We start from the raw sequence: 24,935 nt of genomic DNA on the forward strand, positions 1-24,935 counted from the left end.
GAGGTTTCCATCTGTAGCGGTCCGGGCTGTGATACCACCTGCAGTGCCCACTGCAAGAGCGCCCAGTAAGGTAAGCGAGCCCACCTCCACCCCCCTCCGCCTACCCAAATATAGCAGAGGAACTGCTCTACCCCAACACAGTTAAGAAAGAATTTTTATATGGATCATCATTTGCAAACCTGAAAGTTAGAAGCTCAGCTTTCGTTTAACACTAGGGAGGCCAGTTACATTATTATTAATTTTACAGGCCAGTGACTTGCATGGAGGGGAGCTTTTAAAACCTAGAAATATGCATTCGATATGTACAGAGCAATGGAGGGGGGGGGGGGGGGAGAGGGGGACACACCCCCCCCTTTACATTCTTGCAGACGAAAGTGTCAGAGGGGGCGTATTGAAATGTACCAGATTGGAGTTTAAAGCGGAAACGTAGTTGCAGTAAAAATAGAAAAAGGCCATTTCAATAACCGGGGAAAGAGAAATTGCAGAGCTGGATATACGGGGCGTCTGCATCTTCCTTGCGTTTACAAAGGGGGGTTTTCTTTATTGTGTGTTGGCTTGGTTAACCATCCGGCGGGGGATGCGATGGGAGCAACCTACTGTAGTTTAGGGCTTTTAGACTTGCACCCCTTGTTTCCTCTTCTGCGGGGGGGGGGGGGGGGGTTCTGCGAGGAAAATGCTGCAGATGATGAAAATGAAATAATGTACAGGACTCGTCTCAATGTTCATTTTCTTTCCTTTAGGGTCTCTTCCCAGCCATCGAGGACTAGCTCCCCTTCCCCTGTCCGGATTATTTTTGGGGTCTGCAGTCCCGTCCCCCCCTTCACCGTCACTTGTATTTTTTACGTTTCAATCTCAGAATGGTTCAGAAGAAGACAGAAGTCAAGGGTTTCCACCGTTCCTTCAAGGTAAATGGCAGTCTATCAGTAAAGACAGAATTAGCAATGTGCAGTGAGATGTTCTGTTGTGCGTGAAAGGGCGATAAAGAGGCGAAGGATCTAGCCCGGGGTCTGCCGTAATAGAAATGGATGCGGTTCTAAGCCATGTTTATTTGTCCTTTCGGTATCTTGCATGAATTGCAGAAAAATGGTTATACTTTGAAAACGAAGGATTTCGGCTAGGCTATGCGCTTTTTGATGGCCCGCTGGCCATGGTCGAACTTCAGCCTGCGTCGGATGAGTTGGGGGGGGGGGGGGGGGTACAATAATTACACGTTCTTTTAACTGGTTATTAAAGGGTGGCGTCAGTCCTACTGGGGCTTAGAATGGGAGGGTTCATTATCTGAATCATCTCATTAAAATAAACCTGTTGCTGGGCGAAGTATGAAAGAGTAATTTAAAGCAGCAGTACTAAAGTAGTTTCCAAAAGACTTACTAACGTTTTGATCATGGTTTTGCTCTTTTCGGTTTTTCCTTTGTCTTTGTTTTAACTGATGCGGTTTATTTTCGCATTAAAAAAACCCAAAACTAATCATGTGTCTTACAGCCATATCTGCTTATCTGATGACAGCATGATTTCAGGTTCTGGCTGTATGAGGTGGCTACTACTGCCTGTTCTGATGAGAAGTATCACAGCAGCACCACTGAGTTCTTAGTTGGTCCTACTGTTGGAAAGTGAGCAGGGGAGGGACTTAAAAATACAAATAAACCTGAAAGGCTGCTTCCTCTGAAAAGAAACAAATGTAAGCGGAACCTGGTGTAAAAACATGAGTGACATTATCAAAAGCTAATGCTGATGGGTTTAGTCCCTACATCTCAAATCTGCAAATGTGGCAGGCTGATATAGGAGGCAGGGGATGGGGATGAAATTACAGTATGGATGGATTGGTGCAGTAAACTGATTTGTCTAGATGGGTTGAGTTCTGTCTGTCTCCATGGGCACTGTACTGAGCTGTGCCAGTCCTTCTGTGCCAGTGCTGCAGATGTTGGTACCTACGGGCTGGAAAACCCAGATAAAAAGGTAAAGTGCACCGAACACTCCTTGCCTATGCTTTTACAGCTTGCTGGAATGTGGGGAAAGTCCAGGCTAATATAGCAGTGGTATTAATCAATCTAGTTCAGTGTTGCTGGTGCAGCTCTGCCAGAGAGTGAGCATGGGAAATAAACTGGTCATGTAGGATTGGAGCAAGTCTGGAACACAGTGGAAATCAGATGCATATCACAGGGAGAATGTTATAGAATAACTGTCTGTGTGACTGGCCATGATTCTGCATGTAAACAAAGTGAAATGGCCTTTCTGAAACTGGAGACCTTGAACTGACTTGCAGCTCTTATTGTTGGCATTTGGGAGTTTGGGGCTGCTTCCATCAGCTGTCAGGACTCTCAGGTTTAAGGACGTTTGATGCTTTGAGTGGCACTGGTTACCGATTCCTGACTGAATTCAGTTTTTAAGATGATTTTTCTAATGCCAAATCTACTTGAGTACTCCATGTTATGCTGGCTTGCTCATTCCACCAATCAGATCTATGCAGGATCATCAACCGCTTACCTTCAGTCAACAGTTCAACTTTATTTGATATACCACCAATCATAAAATATCTTAAGTGGTTTACAAGTAAAAATAAAATGAATATTGGTAACAGAGAAGGGTCAAACAGGAGAATCTTAATTACAGTATAAAAGTAATAAGCAGATAATGTTCCATGAAGATTATATAAAATGATTAATCAAGTCCATTATTTGTTAACTTGCTTTGAAGAGCTACATGAAAAGCAGCCCTGCTTTAGAAAAGTCTTCCAGTGGAGATCAAATTTGGAGGAAAGCCTATCTACTCCTAAATTTAAGACCGCTCTTAATATTCATTTTTTTTATTGTGCTTTTTATTCTTATCCTGGGTCTTCCACTTTTTGTTTTGGTCAGGAATTCAGCTGGGTAGACAGTCTCCTGTTTGCAGCAGACTAGGTCATTACCTCCTTGACCTCCTCCCTGGCTCCCCCCACCACCACCATAGCGATTAGATACAAGGGAGAAATCAGTACATAATGTTCTTGTCTTGATATATGATGGCGTGTTTTATTCTTGTTCTAGACTACATTTGTTTTATTGTTATATCACTTTGAAAGTCGGTGGATTAGTCTATATAAGCCTTAAACCTCTTAAGATTTTTAAATGCTCTTCTGCACATCTACTTGATATGTTACATTTTGTGTACTGTAACCTTAGTCTGTAATGTTTATAAAAGTAGGCACTTGTAGCAGCTGTACTGTGATGTGCTGGACATCTAGCTGAGATCAGCAGTTTCTCCTTCTGACAGAGGAAATCCCAGATGTGTGGCTGCTTTGTGCATCACTTTTTCATTTCCTCTTTATTCCAGGGACAGATCCTTTTGAACTGGTGGGCTACAATGACACTGAAACACATCATCTGGGGTCTGTCTTTAATTTTGAATGCCCTGCCCGTCCTGGTAAGTTTTTCTCATGCACACTATAGAGCTTTTCTTCCCCTCAATGTCCAATGCTTAGAAAAAAAAAAATCTTGGCGTCCTGGATTTTTTTGGACTGGCATTTCCAGTGGAAGAGAAAATTTTGATTGAAGATAGGAAACAGAGTAGGGACTAAATGGTCAGTTTTCCAAATGAAAAAAGTCAATTGTGAAGTGTTCCAAGGGTCTGTGCTTAACATCTTCATAAATGATTTGGAGAAAAGAGCCACGAGTGAGATGATGGCAAGTTATTCAAAGTTAAAATTATAGAGGATGGTGAACTGGGCATCTCTAAATGGCAGATGAAATTTAATGTGGATAGGCACAAACTTATTCAAATAAGTATATGAGACTTGCCATACTGCATCAGACCAAAGGTCCATCAAGCTCAGTATCCTGTTTCTTCTTTTCCCAGCAGTGGCTAATCAGGTAACAAGTACTGGAGGATGCCAAAAAGTAAGATTCCACACTGCTTATCCCAGGGATAAATAATCCCAACTGCAAATACAAAATGCTGGGCTCCAAGTTTGGAATCACTACCCAAGAAAAACATTCCTGGAGCCATTGCGGATAATACAATAATAACAACGTAACCAAAGATCATCAACGGACATATCCTTATTCTTCCTTCCCTTACTAAGTTCTCCCCAATTGTCTTTACCATACATGTCTCTCACTCTACCATAATATCACCTTGATATTACTCGCAACTTGTAATTGTTACACCAGAATCAGTTAACGCCAATCACGGTACCATGTAAGCCACATTGAGCCTGCAAAGAGGTGGGAAAATGTGGGATACAAGGCAACAAAATAAATACATAAATAAATAAATAAATACATTGATATTTTAGCACAGTGAAAAAAGAAAATGTTACAGTATTTGAAAAGGAACGGAGAACAAAACTTAGAAAATGATTGCCTCTGTGTAGGTTCCTGGTGCAGAACTAGAAAAAGGTTCAGAGAAAGGCAGCAAAAGGGATAGAACCATCTCCCTTGTGGTTTATTTAGTGCCAAATATATTCTGTTCTTAATACAGTACACAGCAGAGCAGAGCAGTGAGCAATAGAAAAAGAAAGGTTGAACAAGTTAGGTCTCTTTGGCATGGATAAAAGTGACCAATGGGATTTGACAGAAGTTTTTAAATTATAAGCGGCATGGGATGGTTAAACAAGGAACGTTAGCTTAACCTTTCAAACAATACTACAACAAGAAAATGCTTCATGAAAAATAATGACCAGCAGACTGAAAACAACATATAGAAAATTTTGTTCACGCGGTGAAGCATTAAGCTGTGGAATATGTTGCTGGACTATGTGATCAAGGCGATGAACTTAGCAGGGCTCAGAAGAGGTTTGGACACGTTCCTGAAGGAGAAGCTCATAAAAAAAATGATTAGCTGTCTATATTTGTGAAAGCCATCTCTTATCCATGGAAATGAGCTATGAGAAACTGGATCTGCTTTTTGCATTCTGCTTGGTGACCTAGACTAGCCACTGCCAGAGATCGGGTGTTGGACTCAATGGACCTTGATGTGGTTCAGTGTGGCTTGTCTTGCGTTCTTCTGGAGAAGGTGCTGTGGCTGAAGAGTTCTGAGTTCATGGTTCAGATTAGGGCTAGATGTTTTCTCACATGGGATGGAGAAATATTTGCATACAGCAGTGGTTCTGAACCCTGTCCTTGGGCGTTCCTAACCAGACTGGTTTTAAGGATGTCTGTTGAACCTACACATAACATCATGGTTTCTAATCTCATGCATATTCATTGTGGTATCTAGGAAAACAGACTGGTTACTTCTGCCTGCAGGAGCGGCATATCAAATGAAAGTGAAGGCCATCTGAGAGTTTCCATTCCAGCTCTTATCTAGCAGGGAGGTAATAGAGGGAGGGGTGCCTGTGCTGTGATAAATCCTGAAGAGGGGATTGGGTGACAGTTTGAAGAAAAAAGTCCCATCATGCATCTGTAATAGAAATAAACAGTGAAAATGATGAACACTAGCAATGTGATCAGTAGAGATGTCACTTAATTCTAAGCCATTGGGAAGCAGCTGATCAATTTGTGGTTTTTGGCATCCTGTCTTGTCTTGACAGACTGTAGGGACCACAGGTCCTATACCCTAGCCCAGAGCGGTGCTTTGGAGTGAATTGATAGTCAGAGAAGGTCAAATGGTATCTACTGTGGTTGCCAAGCTTTGGCAGCCCTATATCTTCAGAATATACAGGGCACTTTTACTGCTTTCTATAACTGAACTTTGTGGCCTGTACTCAATGATTCTGTTCTCTATTTTGCGTGCTGTGTAGAACCAGGTTAACCTTTCATTTTTTTGTTTCTGCCCAAGCAGATATGCCTTCCAGTCAACCCATTGACATCCCCGATGCCAAAAAAAGGAACAAGAAAAAGAAACGCTGTCGTGCCACTGACAGTTTCTCAGGACGGTTTGAAGGTGAGTGTTCAAGGGTATTGGTAATGCCCTTGTCTATTGGGGTGGTCACCAGTACAAATTCAGTTTCTCTCTTCCATGCCATGTCCAGAAGAATCTAGTGATTGCATTTGGATGCACACCAGCTGGACAGGGGAGCAAATTAAAGACTGTCAGGAACATCTAGGGGCTTCTTTGAATTTGAAGGGGAGGGGCAGTGGATAAGTACAGCTAGGCTCACAAGGTGAATTATGGTTTGGGAGGTGAGATACCGGACCCTACAATTAGAACAGTTGGTGAAGTGTAAGAACTGCAGGGTTTGTGTCCTTTGTTTAAATGAGGCCTCCCTCCTCCTCTAAAATAAATGTCAAGTCACCAGTTTCCAGTGAAGAGATGGATGAGTCTTTTCACAAATTCAGGCCAAACACAAAGTATGTGCCGATCCAGCATTCTCTGTCTTCTAGAAAAAGCATGAAGGAAGGGGGTTTGTTGATGGTTCAGCTTCCAGAGTTAATTTAATATCTTTTCCTGGAATGCAGTTGTCACATCTTTTTGGAATATTCTATGGCTGTTCTAAATATTTGTTTTCGATTTGATTCCGGTCCCAAATCTATTATTCATATTCACCCGAATAGGGATTTAAATTTGAATACGAATAATTCAGGGCTCTACTGTGCTAAATCCTACTCATATAAACACTTGATCTCTGATTTCACATTGCTTCTTTTATTATTTGTTATGTTAAAGCTCAATGCCCATTATTCGAATTCGACCGAATAATATTTTTCATTATTTGTATTTGGCCGAATAGTAAAATATGCTGTTTGGTACAGCTGTAAAATATTCTTGTAACTGGAGTGAAAATGTGAGGGTAAATAACCTCTGTTGCACTGGGAAAGGCTGTAGATGTGTTTGACAGGTGAGAAAGGGGATCCTCTTTACAACCCATGGCTTCCTTCTGGCAGTAAAGGTGGGTGTTACCCCATCATTTACAAGGATGTATCAAACTGCTCCTTTATAAGCATGCAGGCAGTAAATTCCCATCTAGGAGATGGAGATTCTGCTTAGTGTTGAGAAGAGATTTCTTTTTCCTTTGCAGAAATGATGTGAAAAGCTGAATTAATATTTAAAACATTTAGATGCAAGGAAGTGCAGGCCTTGAGGCAGACATCATGGAGTGGCCTAGTGGTTAGTGCAGCAGACTTTGCTCCTGGAGAACTGGGTTTGATTCCCATTACAGCTCCTTGTGACTGTGGGCAAGTCACTTAACCCTCCATTGCCCCAGGTACAAAACAAGTACCTGTATATATGTAAACCGCTTTGAACATAGTTGCAAAATACCACAGCAAGGCTGTATATCAAGCCCCATTTCCCTTTCCATTCCCTTTGTGTTCTCTCTGTGAATGCTAGTTGGGGATTTGGTAACTGAACTGAATCCAATTTTCAGTGGAAAATTGAGATTGTTATATTTCCTGCAGATCAGCTCCTGAGACAAGGAAAAGAAGACTCTGCTTCACATACATTATTCCAGAAGTGTTCTTACTGATCGCATGTTCTGGGTGTTTTTGTGCCTGCAGATATGTATGCGCTCCGGGAAGAGATCCTTGGGGAAGGAGCCCATGCCAAAGTCCAGTCTTGCGTTAATCTGATAACCAACAAGGAATATGCCGTAAAGGTAGGGCAGTATGGGAGGGAACAGGGCGATGGGAATCGCAGGGGAAGGGAGACGTGGTTTTCTTTCCCTCCTGTTTACTAAATTGCGCTAGCGTCTGCCGTGCGCTAATGCCGACAAAGCCCATTCACTCTGAATGAGCTGTGTCGGCATTCCTGCAGGGCTTAGTAAACGGGGGTTTGTGGCTTGGTTAAGATCATTAATCTGTAGTACCATAAATTCTGTGTAAATTAAAGGCAGGAGTGCAGGCTAACCTTTCAACCCTGAAAATAAGAACTTGAATAGGGTTTCCAGACTGTGATCTCCTACCAGTGTCTGCCCTAGATTGCTGAGTTTTGATTTTTCCAAGTGGTTGAGGTAGTTCAACAATTGTTTTAAAAATAGGACTGAGCTGCTTACACTCCAAAGCTGAGGGCCCTGCTTTCTGATTCTTAGAGTTGAAAGACATGGAAATTCCTTAGTGGAGATATCCAGAGCTCCTAGTTGGACTGTCCTGCAGCCTACAGATTTTTTTAAAATCCGAAGTTCTATCAGCCGCCTTTGAACTAGATCTTGAGTCAGAAAAGCACAAAAGCATAACCTTCCTTGTTTATTTTTCTTACCCAGAAAGAGCCTCTCCCCATGGGCGGTACCTGAGGAGACATTACATTTTGTACCTTGAGTACAAATAATTTAGAGCTGCCAAGTGCCCTGGCTCCTGGAGGGAGGTTTTAACTGCACCCACCCCACCCTCTTATGCATTTTGGCACCTGCTGCGTTCATATGTAAAAAAACAGAGGAAAAATTCCAAACTGCACTGGACTGGGACCCTGCCAGATACTTGTGACCTGGCCTAGACACTACTGGAAACAGGATACAGGACTTCATGGACCCTTGGTCTGATCCAGTAGAGCAGTTCATATATTTTTATGTTCACTATCTAGGAACTAGGCCACTTGGCAGCTCTTAACTTGGTGCTGAAAAAAGATTTAGGGGAGTGTATGAGATTCAAATAGTCTGGAAAGAGCTTTCCATCTGCACAAATGCAGCATCTGGTCTTTTGGCAGTCTTAGTGTGGAGCTATGCTGAGTTCTAAATTATTCTTTTTTTTTTTTGGTGGGGGTGGGTGGGAAGAGGGTGGAGGGAAGAAATTAAAAACAGAAAGCCATTGAAATGTAAAGCTTGTGGTTACGCAAGATGCCAGCAGCACGGGGCTGTTCAGGAATGGGGTGGGGGAAAGGGAGGGACTAAATCTGCCTGGCCCCTTTGCTGTGCCTTGTTGATTTAATGCAGCCTGAGACACTTGGCAAGGAGCAGGCATGGGGGTGTAAAGGGGAGGGCAGCTGGGGCAAGCTGTCCACCTCTCCCCACCCCTCCCTTTAGCATTAGATATCAATCAAGTACACTGTTTGCATCTGTAGAAAATAGTAGTGAGGGGGTCATTGTCTTAGTAGGGGGTGGGGAGTTCTTGCTGGAAGGGGCAGCTGGTTTTCTTTTCAGCCTTGGGGTAGGAGAGGTGGAGGCAGGGTAGAGTGGTATTTCTGTAGCTGTTTGCATAGGAAGATCAATACAGCCCTCTGGCAGCCTCTGACACTTTGTGCTAAGAGCTTTCTAGGGGATGAAAGTCAGCTGGCTTGTGAAGGGTTTGTTTTTATGTACTTTTAGTCTGGTAGGGAGTGACCTAGACAAATTGAGTTAAGGTATTTAATTGGCTGGGGTTCCGGAGAAATACCGTGATAATATAGGCGCACAAAACCAGATATACTTGGCAGTCAAAATCATTATAGCCCCTATTTGTAAATTGAGTTGTAAATCTAAGTAAATTGAGTTGAATGTGTAGTACCTTTGTCCTGATTCTCAGCAGAGCCCTGTACAGGCCTTATACCGATGTGTAATGCACGAAAACAGCACGGACAGCTGAAGCATGGATCTTTAGCAGAGCCCCATACAGCATGACCACAGCATAGATAGTGGAAAGTGGACTCCATTTTTAAAAACTGGATGAAAGAGGGCAGTGAGGCTGCAATTTAAAAAAAAAAAAAAGCACCAGTTTAAACATGTACAAACCTAGAGCAAACCTGTTGAAACACAGAAAACTTAGGTCTCTGAGAGGAAGGACTATTTATATTTTGCAAAATGAGTGTTGACCTGTGCCTCCCTCCTTGTATTTTGACAGTTAACAGTGAGGGTTGTTGTAGAGAGATAACAGGCCATTCCCTTAACTGTGTGAGATACCAGGCCACAGCACACGTGCCTGCTGAAGAACTTTGAGTAGCAGAGTCTTGTTTTCACCACTTTAGTCTGGAAGAAGAGAGGTGGCAGCTTTGCCCTTTTGCCTAGGCTGAGATATTTGCCCCAGATCTGGAAATACGTTCAGGATAAATTTTAGAAGGGAATTGTTTTTAGAATCTTTTTATTTTCTGTAGCACCCCATGCCTCCCATCTATAGCATAGATAGGTTTGTGATAATAGACTGAAAGCTCTTGAGGAAAGAGATGTTTCAGACTTAAATGTGCTCCGTCAGTACAGTGCTACATACCACTGTCATATATGCATTCAGGTCCCATAGCAATTATAGAGCATAATTAATACACAGTACCCATTGGCTACTGCCTGTAATAACACCAGACTGCTTTCTGCTTGGTTTTCAGATTATTGAAAAGCGGCCAGGTCACAGCCGCAGCAGAGTGTTCCGTGAAGTGGAAATGTTGTATCAGTGCCAGGGCCACAGGTAGGACCTGCTTTATTAGTCTGGCAGTATTAGAATATCAGAAGCATCTTACCCTTTACTGACTGGAAGGCATTATTATGAAAGGAATGGAAAACAAAAATGAGGATGTTGTAATACCTTTGTATCACTCCATGGTGCGACTGCACCTCGAATATTGTATTCAGTTCTGGTCACCGCATCTCAAAAAAGATATAGTGGAATTAGAAAAGGTGCAGAGAAGGGTGACAAAATGATAAAGGGGATGGGACGACTTCCCTATGAGGAAAGGCTACAGCGGCTAGGGCTCTTCAGCTTGGAGAAAAGACAGCAGAGGGGAGATACGATAGATGTCTATAAAATAATGAGTGGAGTGGAAAGAGTAGACGTGAAGCGTCTGTTTACTCTTTCCAAAAATACTAGGACTAGAGGGCATTCGATGAAGCTACAAAATAGTAAATTTAAAACAAATCGAAGAAAATGTTTCTTCTCTCAACATGTAATTAAACTGTGGAATTCGTTGCCAGAGAATGTGTTAAAGGCAGCTAGCTTAGCGGGGATTAAAAAAAGGTTTGGACGGCTTCCTAAAGGAAAAGTCCATAGACCATTATTAAAATGGGCTTGGGGAAACTCCACTGCTTATTTTTAGGATAAGCACCATAAAATGTTTTGTACTTTTTTGGGATCTTGCCAGGTATTTATGACCTGGATTGACCACTGTTGGAAAAAGGATGCTGGGCTTGATGGACCTTTGGTCTATCCCAGTATGGCAATACTTATGTACTTGTAATGGGCCAGAAAGGTGTTTGACCCTTTGTGTGGAAGAGACAGCCTGACTGAATCCCTAGGGCTTCTGACTTCCCTAGAAGTGAAACGAGGTGCAGCCATCCCTTCTGGATTTTGGCTAGGCCTCTGTCACTTTTGCAGCTCTTTAGCTTCCTTTGCAGCATTTTGGAAAAAGGCTGAAGGCTGCTACACATCTAACACTTGTCACCCTCTTCCAGGAACATCCTGGAGCTGATTGAGTTCTTTGAGGAGGAAGACAAATTCTATCTGGTGTTTGAGAAGATGTGTGGAGGTAGGTACCTTGTTTCCACCTCTGCTTTATGCCAATAGTCTAGGGTTCTCTGGGTGACGGACGTGATTTAATAGAGGTCTATATGTGCTGGGGAAGTGAGCGATAAACGCGAAAGCTTCTGCTCCTGCAGAATTCTTTACCATGCTCTACCAGTCCTCATGTGCTCTGTCCCCAGCTCTGTTTCCCCCCTGAGGATGGGGGGTACTCACTTTGGTTTTTTTTAAAGACCACCAAACCCACCTTGCCAATGACCAGCGCTAGATTTGCACTTGAGTTTCTGAAGATGAAAGCCTGAAATAATGTTTTGCTTGTTTGCAGGGTCCATCCTGAATCACATTCATCGCAGGCGACAGTTTAATGAGAAGGAAGCCAGCATTGTGGTCCGGGACATTGCAAGTGCACTGGATTTCTTACACAATAAAGGTAGGCCGTGCACAACACAACCGAGACTGAAGCACTAGCAGGTCAGCTGACTTTATAGTTCAAACTTTTTATTGAAATGTATATAAAACACCACCAAGTATAACTCAGATTACAATTAAAAGTAACTCCCCATATTCCCTCATTCCACCCTCCCTCCCTTGCAAACACACTCAGTGCTCAAGGCACTGCAGTTTCTGGAAAGGCTTGGCTTTTATAACCTCCCATAGCTCAAAAATCAACCCCCCCCCACCCCAAGGCAACATGTTATCTGAGTGAGACAGTTCAATTAATACTAAATAAATTGCAATCTTATTGAAATTATTTAAAATTAAGCTTCTCCCAGCAGGAGTCGTTTTGTAGATAAGAATGCCAAATCATAAAAAAAAATTACTTTTTTAAATTAACATGTTTGTTAATTGTTGGAAAGAAACAGCATCTAAAGAGCAATTGAACAATAAAAGATCAGATCACAAAAATGCAACAACACCAGCATCCCAGAAAAATGCATTAAGAACATCAGAAACCCCCTCCCCTTCTCACATCCTATCCGCCCACCCAGGTGATTAGAAAAATGTAATTGAATCCTCCATTTCCAATAGTCTGTAGCTTCCATCCAAGACTGTAAAATACATTTGTGTGCTATAAGACACTATGGTCAGCTTGTTTTAAAAACTATTGGTTCTTGGAAAACTCCTCTGACTATAGTCTGTATTAGAGAAATGCAAGCATGTCAAGGGGGTAGGGGGAATGCATGAACAACTGAACAGCATGGACTCTGGAAAAGGAGCCTTACTCTTAATAATTTATTGTTTTTAATTGTTGTACAAGGCAGGGAGCAGTTTTCCAGATCTGCAGTATAAGAGTTTGAATGAATAAATACATTTAAAACAAAAACAATAGCTAATGTCAAAACCAACCACCCCACTGATAACACCAGGCTCTTATTTTTATTTATGCACTTCTAATACATGGTCATAAAAAAATCCAGTAGCTGAAGAGACCTAGGAGTAAAAGGAAGCAGTAAGGCCAAGAAGTATTTTAAGCCAGCTGCCACATATTGTACTGTTCACTCCGTGCTGAGAAGGTATCGTTTTTCTTATTACAGGAATAGCACACAGGGATTTGAAACCAGAAAATATTCTTTGTGAAAGCCCAGGTCAGGTAAGATTGGTTTGTGTTCTATTCTTTTTTTTTTTTTTTTTTGGGGGGGGGGGGGGTGTTAATTGCTGAGACTTGGGCTTTGCAGGAGGGCTTGAAACAAATTAACTGTTTTGAGTTTGAAGCTCATATTGTGTGGCCAGCCTGAAACTAGGCACAAACCTCTGGATTCTGTGTAGGGCGCCTGGAGATACGCGCCAATTCTATAACAATGCACATGACTTAATTGGCTTAAGTTAATGATCATTGATAACAGCTTTTAACAAGCAATAACAAGCACTAATTGGCACTGATTAGAATTTACGCGCACAACTTGCTAAGCGTATTCTGTAACGAAGTGCGCAAACTTCTAATGTGTGCAGGCAATAAAAGGGGCGTGGTTATGGGTGGGGAAATGGGCCTTTCATGGGCATTCCAAAATTTACACACATAAATTAAAAATATATGGCCCAATTCGTGTAAATCTATGCACCGGGATTTACGCCATGTTTTCCTTGGTGTAAATAGATGCATGTAGTTAGGCACTGAGGTATCAACTAAGCGTATTCTATAGTCGGTACTGATTTCAGTGCTGATTTTTTACGCGCCATATATAGAATCAGATCCAAAATGTCTGATTTTGCTGCAGCTGATAGCATAACGTGTTCCATGCAGTGCCTTGGGTCAGTTTCCATTTTCCTGTCTAGGTATCCTGCAGACCTACCTATTTGCAGTTCTGTTTGTAGATGTGTTGCTGGTTTAAATTCTGGAAATCCTAGAAATTGGTGACAGCTCTATCATTGTGTAGAGTGAGGCAACCACTGTAGGCGACACATTATGGAGGGTGAAAAGGAATCCGAGGGGAGATGCTGGATACTGGGAGGTGGGGTTGAAAAGGGAAGAGGCTGCATGGGGAAAGGAAAAGGGATCTGCTGGTCACAGATGGAAGGGAAATTAAGAGGAACATAACATATACGTGTACTGTTATAAAGCTACCTCCCCCCCCACACACACACACATATCATTGTAATGGGGTTTATTCAATTTTCCCAATAGATATGTTGATATTCTATGGATCACCTTAATGATTTTAAGGTGTTGCCTTTTCCTAGGTAGGTCCTTGTTGCAGTTATGGAATGAATTTGTTCTAGAAGTCCAGAGTGATGTTTAAGGAGTGCTGGTAATCGAGAAGATTTATGTTGCTGTCACTGAAGTGAAACCAGAATCAGACTTTTTTTTTGTATGATTTTCATAAGGAAATGTCCTAGTTCTGCTCTGCACCTTTTGCATGAGGAAAGCTTCTTGTGGATGCAAAATGTTTGCATTTAACATCGTGATGGTGCATGATCAGCAGGCCCAGTATTCAAAGCGATTTAACCGGGCAGGAGAGGCTCCTGCCCGGTTAAATCACACTCAGGGGTCCTTTTACCAAGCTGAGGTAAAAGGGGGCCTGCGCGGGCATCAGCGTGTGTTTTTGATGTATGCTGAGGCCTCCTTTTACTGCAGTGGGTAAAAGTTTGTCTTTTTCTTTTTTTTTTTTTTTTTGTAAAGAAATCCGCATGGGCATTTCAGGTGGGGGGGGGGGGGGGAGGGAGCACTTACCGCCACCCATTGAGGTGGCAGTTAGGGCTCCTGCGCTAACCCGATGGTAGCATGTGGCACTATCCGATTACCGCCAGGTAAACACCGACGGTACAAAAATAAAAAATGTTTTTGTAGTGACGGAAGTGGCGCGCATGGGGGTGGGAACTACTGCCAGTCTGTGAGCAGGAAGCCCGCATTGGGCTTACCACTGTTTCTTAAAAGACCCCCTCAGTGTCCCAGGCAGTGCTTCTGAATATTTTCTCTGACCACTGTGGCACTGCCTGATTAGTGCTGGGGGAGTCTGTAGGTAGAGTTGGGGAGGAGTAGCCATATTCAGTGCCAGTCCCCACATAGCTAGGTGAGCAGATCGAACTGCCTCTGGCGTGGTCCTCTCTTTGCTTGTTTAGCTGTGCAGATGCCGGCACAACGTGCTCGCGGGCTCTGATCGCAAGTAGCATGCAAATGCATGCTAAACAGGTATTTTATTCCTCCCCAATGCTCAGTGGAATTTATTCAGTACTGCACTTCTGGCGTTTTGTAAGATATTTTGTAAATAACAATTCCAAACCGACAAAAAAGCCTTTCTTCATTTTTTGATAGTTTGAGCAGCCCGTCCCTCCCATAACATTAAGGCATGCATTCTGTTTTTCCAATATCAAAAGGAAGGAGGAGTATCCTGCAACCAATGGTTAAGTTTTTTTTTTTTTTAATTAGAGTATCAGACTATGTCATTTTAATTACTAGAGTTCCAGACTACATAATTTTAACTACATCAATTTTTACTGAGTATAACCAGAATTTACACTTTTTGTTTTTATTTTTCTGGTATATAGCCTGGGAATATAAGATCTTTTTTTTCCCCATTGGGGCACTGCCTGACCAGCCTTGTGAGTGAAAATCCTTGGGGAAAATCCACTATTTCTGGGATAAGCAGTATAAAATGTTTTGTACATTTTTGGGATCTTGCCGGGTATTTGTGACCTGGATTGGCCACTGTTGGAAACAGGATGCTGGCCTTGATGGACCTTTGGTCTTTCCCAGTATGGCAATACTTATGTACTTATGATCTCCCTACCCTGCCTCCTGCCAAAGGTTTTGAGGAAGTCCTGTCCTTTGGGTGCCTTGGAGAGGGAGGGAAGAGAGGTGCCATTTCATTCCCTTTCGTGATATTTTTCAGATTAATTCCAGGACCGGTAGGAGTGTGGGGCACGTAACATCTTGCTACTCTTATGCTGTTCTAGACTTTAATTTGTCTTCCAGTCAAAAAAATTCATTTATCCAGGCTTTTGTGTTTCTTATCCCTCCATAGATTTCCCCGGTGAAGATATGTGACTTTGATTTGGGAAGTGGAATTAAACTGAACAGCGATTGTTCCCCCATCTCGACTCCTGAGCTGCTCACGCCGGTAAGAACCGCTGTACCACTGGGGGGGGGGGGGGGGTTGAGGCATTAGAACTGTTGAACAAGAGGTTGGGGGGTGGCCAGTGGCCTTTCCTCTTTGGCCCCAGATGTACCAGTTGCTTTGAGTTTGGGTGCCTGCATTCAAGGTGGTTATCTAACAATTTGTCCTCGAAATCCAGGGAACAACTTGACGCCAGTAAAGTGGGAAGGGGTAAAAGCATGAATCGAAATGACCTTTCTCTCAGTGCCTAAACAAAAATTACCTCTCGTGAACTGGCTTACCTGCTAAAAAGTTCCTGGAATGAGGGTTTTATCAGTGTTTACACATAAGTTAACGAGTAATCTAGGTGAGTCCTTGTTGTGGCCTCACAGAGCTGATGTAACATTAAACTGCTCTGAAGTTTTGATTAGATTTGTGTGCCTTGTTCCTAGGGGAGGGGGTCAACAAAATCCTGTATTTTGCCCACGCATTCTGAGACATTAATTTATTTTAAATATTTAAAAAATATACAGTGTCATTGATAGAGGATGCCTTTATTAAAGGCTAGGAAAAAAACCCCCAAAACATTTTTCTTCTATTTTCAGATCACTGTATTTCTGGGTACTTAAGCTGTTTATGTATTTGTGCTTCCCAGCCATCCATCTGAGGTGGCTGCATATGCTTTAAGTAGCCTTTTTTTTTTTTTCTAATTCTCGTTGGGGTTCTGTTGAATGAAAGGCATTAGTTTAAATCTAGACGGAGCAGCCCTGTTTTTCTTCCTGCCATACTCCCAGGCTGTGTTTGTGTGTGTCTGCATGTACCTTTCTCTACCCAGCATCTGTCGAGTTCTTCTGCATTTTCATTGTGTGACTGTTCTGAAAAAATCTGTAGAGGGCAAGGTGGTATCACGGGACAAGTTTGGGCAGCCCTGACCTCAAGAGCTTTAAGGAAACTGGCAGGCTGCCAAGCCAGAAACAATAAACCTCAGAAAAAAAATTCCCTTAGCAACAGTAGCCCTGGTCTCTTATTGGCTGCTGAAGTGGGCATGACATCTGTGCTTGTTGCTCTCTTGCATACTGGTGGTGCTAGAGGGAGGAGCCCTGGGGCGGGTGCCTGGGGGACATGGCACATGCGCCTGGGCTCTGTTTTCCAGGTCTGCTCTGCCCTGTAGGAGAAGGGGGCGTGCTCCTGTGATCTGATCCTCTTTGTGAAGAGATGTGGAGCATGTTATGGAGCAGCCTAAGCTTCAGGAATCTCTAGGAGGAGAGACAAAGTGCCCTGGATCCCGTTTATGATAACCTACTGGTTCTGTAGCATGTAAGGAATTGGAGAGGACTGCAGACTGTGTGCCTTTTATCAGTTTCCTTGAACTGCATCTGTCGTTATTCCCCTGGAGCCCTGAGTTCATAAAGGCGTTGTTTGTGGCCCAGGGGGAAAATTCAGTTGTAAACAGGTTTACTGTGTGATAATTTTATTCAGCATCTCCTCTGCCCTTCACACCTCCTGTTTGCTGCCTCTCATGTGGGAAGTTTCCCTGTAGAATATAGATTTTCCCCCCATCTCCCACCCCTTCCATCTAAATTCAGCAAATTGACTGTACAGGATGGTCTATAGAACTTTGTTAAGTAGACGGAAGCCGCCGTCTTTATCCATTGTTTATCACCTAAAATGTCAGGTAGCCATTGCACCTTCCTCTCTCTCACTCACTGGTCAGGTTTTCAGTTTTGGCTAATAGGCCCTTTTCCTCAAAGGCTTGCACCTTAGTGAAAAAAAAGGTTGAGAAGCCATAGGAAAGAATGCTTCGTCCATAAGCTACTGTGAATTTGAGCATTCGTGTTGGGCAGAGGTTTGGAGAAGCTGTTGTTGATGAGGGTGTGTGCTGCTGCACAGATTCTGTGCCTATATCAAAGCTTGCCATGGCAAGAGTTTTTGGGATTAGCAGCTGAATTTGTCTGCAGTCGGCTGCTTTGGCCTGGGTGCTTTTTTTTGTGCACTGAGGCATGAGATCTAAGGCCTTGCAGAACAAAGCCTGTGTATGTGTGCACGCATGCACGCCTGTTTGTCTCGGGGAGGGGTTGTCTGAGCATTAGCTATTCAGCTCTGGTTACACCAGCTGCTTCAGCTCCATATGGCTGGCTGGGGGAAGTCAAAAGCCACAAACTTGAAGCTTCTTTCTTTTCTTTGTAGCCCAGCAAGTAGCTGAGCAGCCTGGGAGCTGAGCTCCTGCATATCTGAAGTGCAAGGCCAGCCTTGTTCCCCTCCCATCCTAGGGTAGACATCTCTTGGCCAGTGCTGTTAAGGGTGCTGTTAAGGGTGCTAGATTCAAATGTCATGGAAGCTGGGATAACATTGGTGCCTCTGGATTCTTGGGAATGGATTGGGGAGGAAATTGGAGGATGACACTAGGCAGACATTGCATCTGAGGTTTGGGCGCTGGGGGAGATGTGCCACATGGTTACTGAAATATTGAAATGGTAGGAATTTGAATTTGTAGTGAGACAGAACCACCAACTGCTGTATCTCTGCATCATTAATTGGATAGCTGTTGCCTCTTTTACTGTCTTCAGAACGGATTCTTTTCGATTCGTGAAAGTTTTATCTTTTTGTACAAAAATTAGAACCGACGCTGGTGTGTCATAAGTGCAGCTGTTATGTGGTTGGACTTAGCCTTTGTGGGTTTCTGTTTTTCTTGTTTTAATTTATCACCATTTAAAATTTTAACAACCAAGTAAAGAGTTGTACAGAAAAGTGGTACGATCCATCTAATATAACAATAAGGAAAACTAATTCAGCAGAATGAATATTAAGGAAGTTACACTCAAGTCCACAAAATCAATGGCTCCAAGACTTCATAAAATGGAACTAATTCCAAGAAATGGTATGCAGGATAATATACACCTAACATAATATGGAACACCAAAAACTAAATATATAGAGCAAAATCACAAGAGTTATACCTAAACCCTCACAACTTGTTTCACTGCAAGAAAATCAGTGAGATGAGAAGGTTAAAAAAAACACATATTTAACAGATTTATGTGTAAATACACATTTGCAAGGATAACTTAGGTAAAAGGTAGCACAAATCTGAAGCACTCCTGGTGTAAGCAATAGAAACTGGCAATGTCTCTTCTGAGTAAAAACCCAGAAAAGCCTTGTCTTTGTTTTTGAAAAACATTTTTAACAACTAGTTCTTATCTGGAGACAAAGCAACAGTGGCCAACGAAGTTGAAGCCAGTGCTTCTTCAGTATCCGAAGACTCTAAGATATATCAAGAGGTAAATTGTTCTGATCCAAGTTCTGCTGACCCTCTGCAGGTTTAGATGGAAGTTAGTAGATTTGAGGGAAAGCAGGAATAGTTTCCTTGGGCACACCAAGTATTCAACATATCTCCTGAGCATTTCCCTGGTAATAACAGAAAAAACCCTAGGGAAATTTAAAAAACACAAGTTACTACATCTAAAAGAGTTTTCAAATGCCTCAGCTTTCTGTCTTAAACCAACTATGTCCTTTGTTATGGTAGTTTGAGTCCTCCGCATGTTGTCCAAGTCCTTCTCTTGCCTATCTACCCATTCAGTCAAGTGGGTTTTTGTTTTGACATGTAGTTCATCAGCATAAATAGACCCCTTTGTCTCTCTCCCCCCCCCCCCCCCCCCCCCCTCCGCAGCCATTCCTTGGATGTACTTCAAATCCTCCTGCAGAGAAGAGGAGACCTTTCAAAATTCCACTCCCTCCCCTGCTTTCTGCACCCCTTGGGCCCTGTTGTGGTCCTAGGAGAGAGATGCACGGGGAAATCTGGCCTCGGATCAGCATAGCAAGGGAAGTCTGGGACACGTTAGATTCTTAGAAATACATTTTCTTTACTGGAATTTGAGACCTGGTATTGCACCATATGCTTTAATTTCCTCCCTTGCCCTTGGAATTCCCAGAAAATGCAAATGTTTTCTGTCCAACCCTTAAAGCATTGGAAGCAGATGCTGGGTGTGGGCCTCACTTGATTCACTGAGTCAAGGATGGCGGAGACTCCAGGCATAATCTTACTAGAAAGCTTAACTAGAGTACACATGCTTCTGCTCATTTCTGTTCTGCTTATGAATGCAGCATCCATGTTGCACTAACTCTGCTGTAAAAGTAAGGTCTTTTCTGCTTGCTTGTGTGGCATATGCCTACACATTTAGCTCAGCACATTCTGAACTGTGGTCCACAAAAGGATGGGAAGATTCAGATGGCTGTTTACCTTTTTACAGCATGTCATCAGTGGCTGAGTGTGCTTGGTGCACAACCTATGAACCCAAACTGAAGTCAAATTGAAAATAGAAATGTCGTGAGATACAGTGCCTTTCAAAGTAGATAGCAATGTATTTTAATGTTGAAAACAGCTCTCATAAATTGGTACACATTGAAGTATGATTATGTACAGGGTGAGGCAAAAAGGTGATCCTCTACAGCCTTTTGCATTTCTCAGCAACCGCTTTGAATTTCAGTGAGAAATTGTACCTACTTATTGAATCATACTTATATATTATTACAATGAAACATTTAACTATCTTAAGCTATGTTGATGTTGCTGACATTTTAGCATTACTACCTAGAGATTTTTACACATTCAAAATGTTCGACCTAAAACACAGTAAAATAACATCATGCAAACGAGAAATTTAACAATGTTTCAGAATTTTGCAGGCAGGCTGACAAATTTTCTTCAGCAATGCTGAGCTTCCTGTTCTTGAGATGATAACACAGCCACTGTCACCTTTGCTATAAAATCTTGTTAACACAGTGTCTGGGTTCTCATTTTGTGTGCTACTGACACACCCATGATTTGTAAATTATCATATCAAATTATTCAAATTCATATTGTCATTAACTGTAAGCTGGTACCCTGCTTTCTTTTTTCGAATGATAGTAGTTTTACAGTGCAAACACTTTTGAAAGCGCAAAAATTGCTGGGTGGTCACACTAAAAAGTCTGTAACATCGCCTTGTTTAAAAATAATCTCATTCCATCAGGCACGTATACATAGATAGTAACAACAAATAAAGCTGTAAAATTTCACATTGAAATTCCAAGCAGTTGCTGAGAAAACAGCAAAAAACTCTAGAGGGTTACTTTTTCTTTTTTTGTCTCACCCTGTATGTGCAAGAAAACAGGGTAATTGATCTGCAAACTCCAAGGTGGAAAACAGACAAAGCAGAAACGTATATAAAAAATTTTAATAAATATAGATCAGCTTGTTAACTATATTCTGATCTATATTTATTAAAAATTCTTATATACGTATCTGCTTTGTTTTTCACCCTGTATGTGTCCAGAATTTAATTTCAGGTGCAAGCATATTTTTCCAACAGTCTTACACCTGTGTTTACTAAGGCGCGCTATGGGCGCTTTAGCATTTTAAGTGCGTGTAAATTGTTTATGTGTGCTAAACGCTAACACGCCCATAGAAATGTATTAGCGTTTAACACGCCTTAAATTTAAGGGCGCGTTAGAAAAGCTAACGCACCTTAGTAAATGTACCCCTTAGTGGGTTGGAGGATTTCATTATGGTAGTGGATTTGCCTGTAGTGCCCATGGAGGCCTGTACTGTGAGGCAGGAACTGTAACAGTCTATCTCTCTCTCTCTGTCTCTCTAGTGTGGATCTGCGGAGTACATGGCTCCAGAGGTTGTCGAGGCATTTAGCGAAGAAGCTACCATCTATGACAAGCGCTGTGACCTGTGGAGCCTGGGGGTCATCCAGTATATCATGTTGAGTGGTTACCCCCCATTTGTGGGGCACTGTGGCACTGACTGTGGCTGGGACCATGGTGAGGCATGCCACACATGTCAGGTAGATTTCTATTCTGGCATTCAAAGATAATTACGATGGTTGCCTGTTTGTAATGCTGATATTGCTTGCAACCAGAGAATATTAGCTAACAGCTGCAGATCAAAGTTTAAGTACATTTACCTATCCAGGCTTGTAAATTTTTGGTCCTTTGTACTGACAGTTCTTTAACTAGAAGTCTCTTAAAAATTTGAAACTGAGATGTTGAGGAAATGGATTAAAACTTCCAGCTTCTGATATTGAAGGCTTCCCAATATTTTGATCATACTAGGAGAACTGTTTTGACCTTTATATCTATGCTTATCTGTGTAGTTGCATAGAAGAACAGCATTAAAATTCACAATATCTGTATTTTAACCAGAAAGGGAGGGTTAGACTTTAACTTATTCAGTTGCTGCTATCTGTTAACTTTCTGATGTCTTCTCTCATGTTCCTTTGTAGAATATGCTGTTTGAGAGTATCCAGGAGGGGAAGTATGAATTTCCTGACAAGGACTGGGCTCATATTTCTTTTGGAGCCAAAGATTTGATTTCTAAACTCCTGGTGCGAGATGCCAAGAAGCGACTTAGCGCAGCAGAGGTGCTGCAGCACCCATGGGTACAAGGGGTAAGTATGCGCTAAAGGGTGCATGTGCTTAGATATGCAAACACTCAAGAAAGCATCGAATTTTCTTATAAATCCACTTTCAGCTGAAATTATAAGGGGCCCTTGGCCATCTTTGCTGCTGGAAAACAGCCAATTTTATTTATTTATTTATTTATTTATTTATTTTTGTTTTAATTAATGGCCATGAGCTAAAGTTGCCATTAGCATGCAGCTATTAAAAAAACAAACTACTGCATGAGCACTTAAGGGGAAATTCTCTATATGGTGCCTTAAAACTGCGCCATAAAACCACGCATTTAGCGTGTCTATAAACTACACCTAAAGTTAGGCATAGTTTATAGAATACGCTCACCTGAAAATTTAGGCACACTCATTTAGGCCACCTAAAACCTGGCCTAAATACCTATGCCTAAGTTAGGCGCAGATCGAGTGTACTCTATAATAGAGTGCATAGTTTTTTATTGGTGAAATGCACCTTTTAATCACAACTCCAGCGTATTTGTAAAGTGTGTGTGTTAGGTGGGAAGGGATTGCACTTACGTGGCACCCTTTTAGTTGTGCAAAATGCTTACTGATGGGGGAGAAGCTAGCAAAAGTTCTAAATATTTTTTCTTTATTTCAGTGTGCCCCGGACAACACTCTCCCAACTCCTGTCATCTTGCAGAGGTAGGCTCTTGGTAGAGCATTCCACACTTTTTCTGTGTGCATTTGTTTTGGTGGCTGCTGGGTTGGGAATTTTGCTAGTCTGTCGCTTGTGAGATCTTGATCAGATTAATCCCTCTTAGAGGTATGTGTTTAGTTTGAGGGCAGTCTAGGACTGTGACCAGTGGCAGGCATTCAAATGAAAGGTCCCCAGAGTAAGGACAGTAACCCCAAGAAACCTGAGAGGCAACCAGGGGGCCCCTCTCCTTTGCAGGGACCCCCTGCGCTGTAGGGGCTGCATGGGAAGAATTTTGACTTCTGTATCACAATCAGCATGAATAGCAAATATTAAACCCATTATAAAGGGTATCTTCCTGTGATGGACAAAACAGTTGCCCAATTACTGACCCTGCTACACAAGCTTTCAGTTATAAAAACTATCCATTGTAAAAAGCATTATTCATCTTGCCTGATGATCTTTGATGGGATTATATTTCTGCCTGTCTGAGCTGTCATTCAGTATTCTGCATCTTTTGCAGGAACAGCAGTGCCAAAGAGCTGACCACCTTTGCTGCAGAGGCTATCGCAGTTAACCGGCAGCTGGCGCAGCACGAGGAAGACGAAGAGACAGGGAACCGACCAATCATCATCAAAGCTACCTCATGCTCCATGCGTCTGTCCCCACCTTCTGAGTCCAAGTTGGCAAAGCGGCGGCAGAGAACCAGTATGACAAAAGCAATGGCAGCCAGTCAGCAGCCAGCTGCGCCACTGGTCATCGTGGCAAACCATGTGTGATTCCTAGCCCACTTCTGCCCTCTTGTATATATCTGTATGTATAGTGATCCTCTTTTAAAGCGCTTTCTGCTTAGCAACAAGATCAGGAATTTTCTATTGGCTGGATTCCAAGATTTTGCTGATCTTAACAGGATTTGTTTTTTTTTTTTAAATTACAATCTTCCCCTTTCCTTCCTTTATGGTATTACAGACAAATGGAAGACCAGAGAGATCCCTCCCTCTCCCTGCTCCATTGGACAGCACTTTCAGGATCTGAGAAGACAATGAGCTTAATGTTTTTTTTTTCCTACACCAAAAGGATGCTCTCTTAAAAAAAAAAAATAGCTGCTGTAATCTAAGTTGCTTGATACTGTGAAAAACATTTTGGTCATATTTTCAACAAGGAAAAAATGTAGCGATTTTAAAAAGAAAAAAAAAAAAAGGGCATACTAGATGCCCTCTCTTGGGTATGGTTGGGGTATGTTTCTTTTAAATATTACAACTTCACAAAACAGAGCATCCTAACACAATTGAACCTTGCACATACGTGGGATGAGATGGTTTCCCCCACTATAGAAGGGTAATATAAGCTATATTGAAATCCCTCTGCTCATTTGGGGCTGGATTCCCTAAGCTCTCTTTCACATAATAAGAAACTCTAGTAGGTTGGGGGCACTAAGCCTTACTACTTGTTTTGTGCCTATGGTGTTCCTTTAGTGAGCAAGAGAGATCCAGAGCTTGCTACTCACAGATCACTGGAAGGGAATGTGGTTGAGCCTGATGCATTGTGGGATTTGTAGTTGAGGACAGAGACAAATGGCCAGATTACAAGTCAACAAGAAGGTCTTTTACTAAGCCACAGTAGCGATTTTGCTCACGGTAGAAATCAGCTGGAGGTAAATGCTGAGACGCCCCACCGCCAACTGATTTCTACCGCAAGCTAAAAACACTAGTGTGGCTTGGTAAGACCCCCAAGTGCAGAACTGTGCTCCCCCCCCCCCCCCCCACAATACTGCCTGCGCATTCACTACCTGCTTTTCCAGCAGCTTGCAGTATATCCCCCTCAAAAGTAATTTTCTAGAATATTATCTGACAATTTGGATACAAATACCGTGGCTCTTTCCTCCTGAGTGGAAGAGCAGGAATGTAAAATGGAAATTTAATAAAAGTATTTTGTCCTGAGGCCTGTTACGTGGTCCTCTGCCACCAGAATTAACTTTCCACCCTCTTGCCCTATGTTTTACAGGAAGCTAATGCTTACACCAAAAAAGGGCACTGTAACATCCATATGA

At 42.3% G+C, this 24,935-nt stretch overlaps 1 protein-coding gene across 2 annotated transcripts; it reads left to right on the forward strand.

The window, feature by feature from the left end:
• MKNK2 (MAPK interacting serine/threonine kinase 2) lies at positions 1-24,088 on the forward strand. 2 transcript variants are annotated; one of them, XM_030218954.1, is made up of 13 exons: positions 1-70; positions 741-905; positions 3,310-3,399; positions 5,758-5,859; positions 10,138-10,217; positions 11,198-11,271; positions 11,590-11,694; positions 12,800-12,855; positions 15,725-15,820; positions 21,430-21,624; positions 22,063-22,227; positions 22,850-22,893; positions 23,409-24,088. In XM_030218954.1, exons 2-13 carry the CDS (start codon positions 858-860, stop codon positions 23,662-23,664), a joined length of 1,311 nt encoding a protein of 436 aa, XP_030074814.1. In that variant the 5' UTR covers positions 1-70; positions 741-857; the 3' UTR covers positions 23,665-24,088. The 2 variants fall into 2 exon arrangements, with proteins under 2 accessions (XP_030074814.1, XP_030074815.1); XM_030218955.1 differs by lacking the exon at positions 1-70 and adding an exon at positions 7,413-7,510 and having other exon boundaries at positions 745-905.
• Positions 24,089-24,935: the final 847 nt, after the last annotated feature.

Source organism: Microcaecilia unicolor, chromosome 11, assembly GCF_901765095.1.
Source record: "Microcaecilia unicolor chromosome 11, aMicUni1.1, whole genome shotgun sequence".
Lineage (NCBI taxonomy): Eukaryota > Metazoa > Chordata > Amphibia > Gymnophiona > Siphonopidae > Microcaecilia > Microcaecilia unicolor.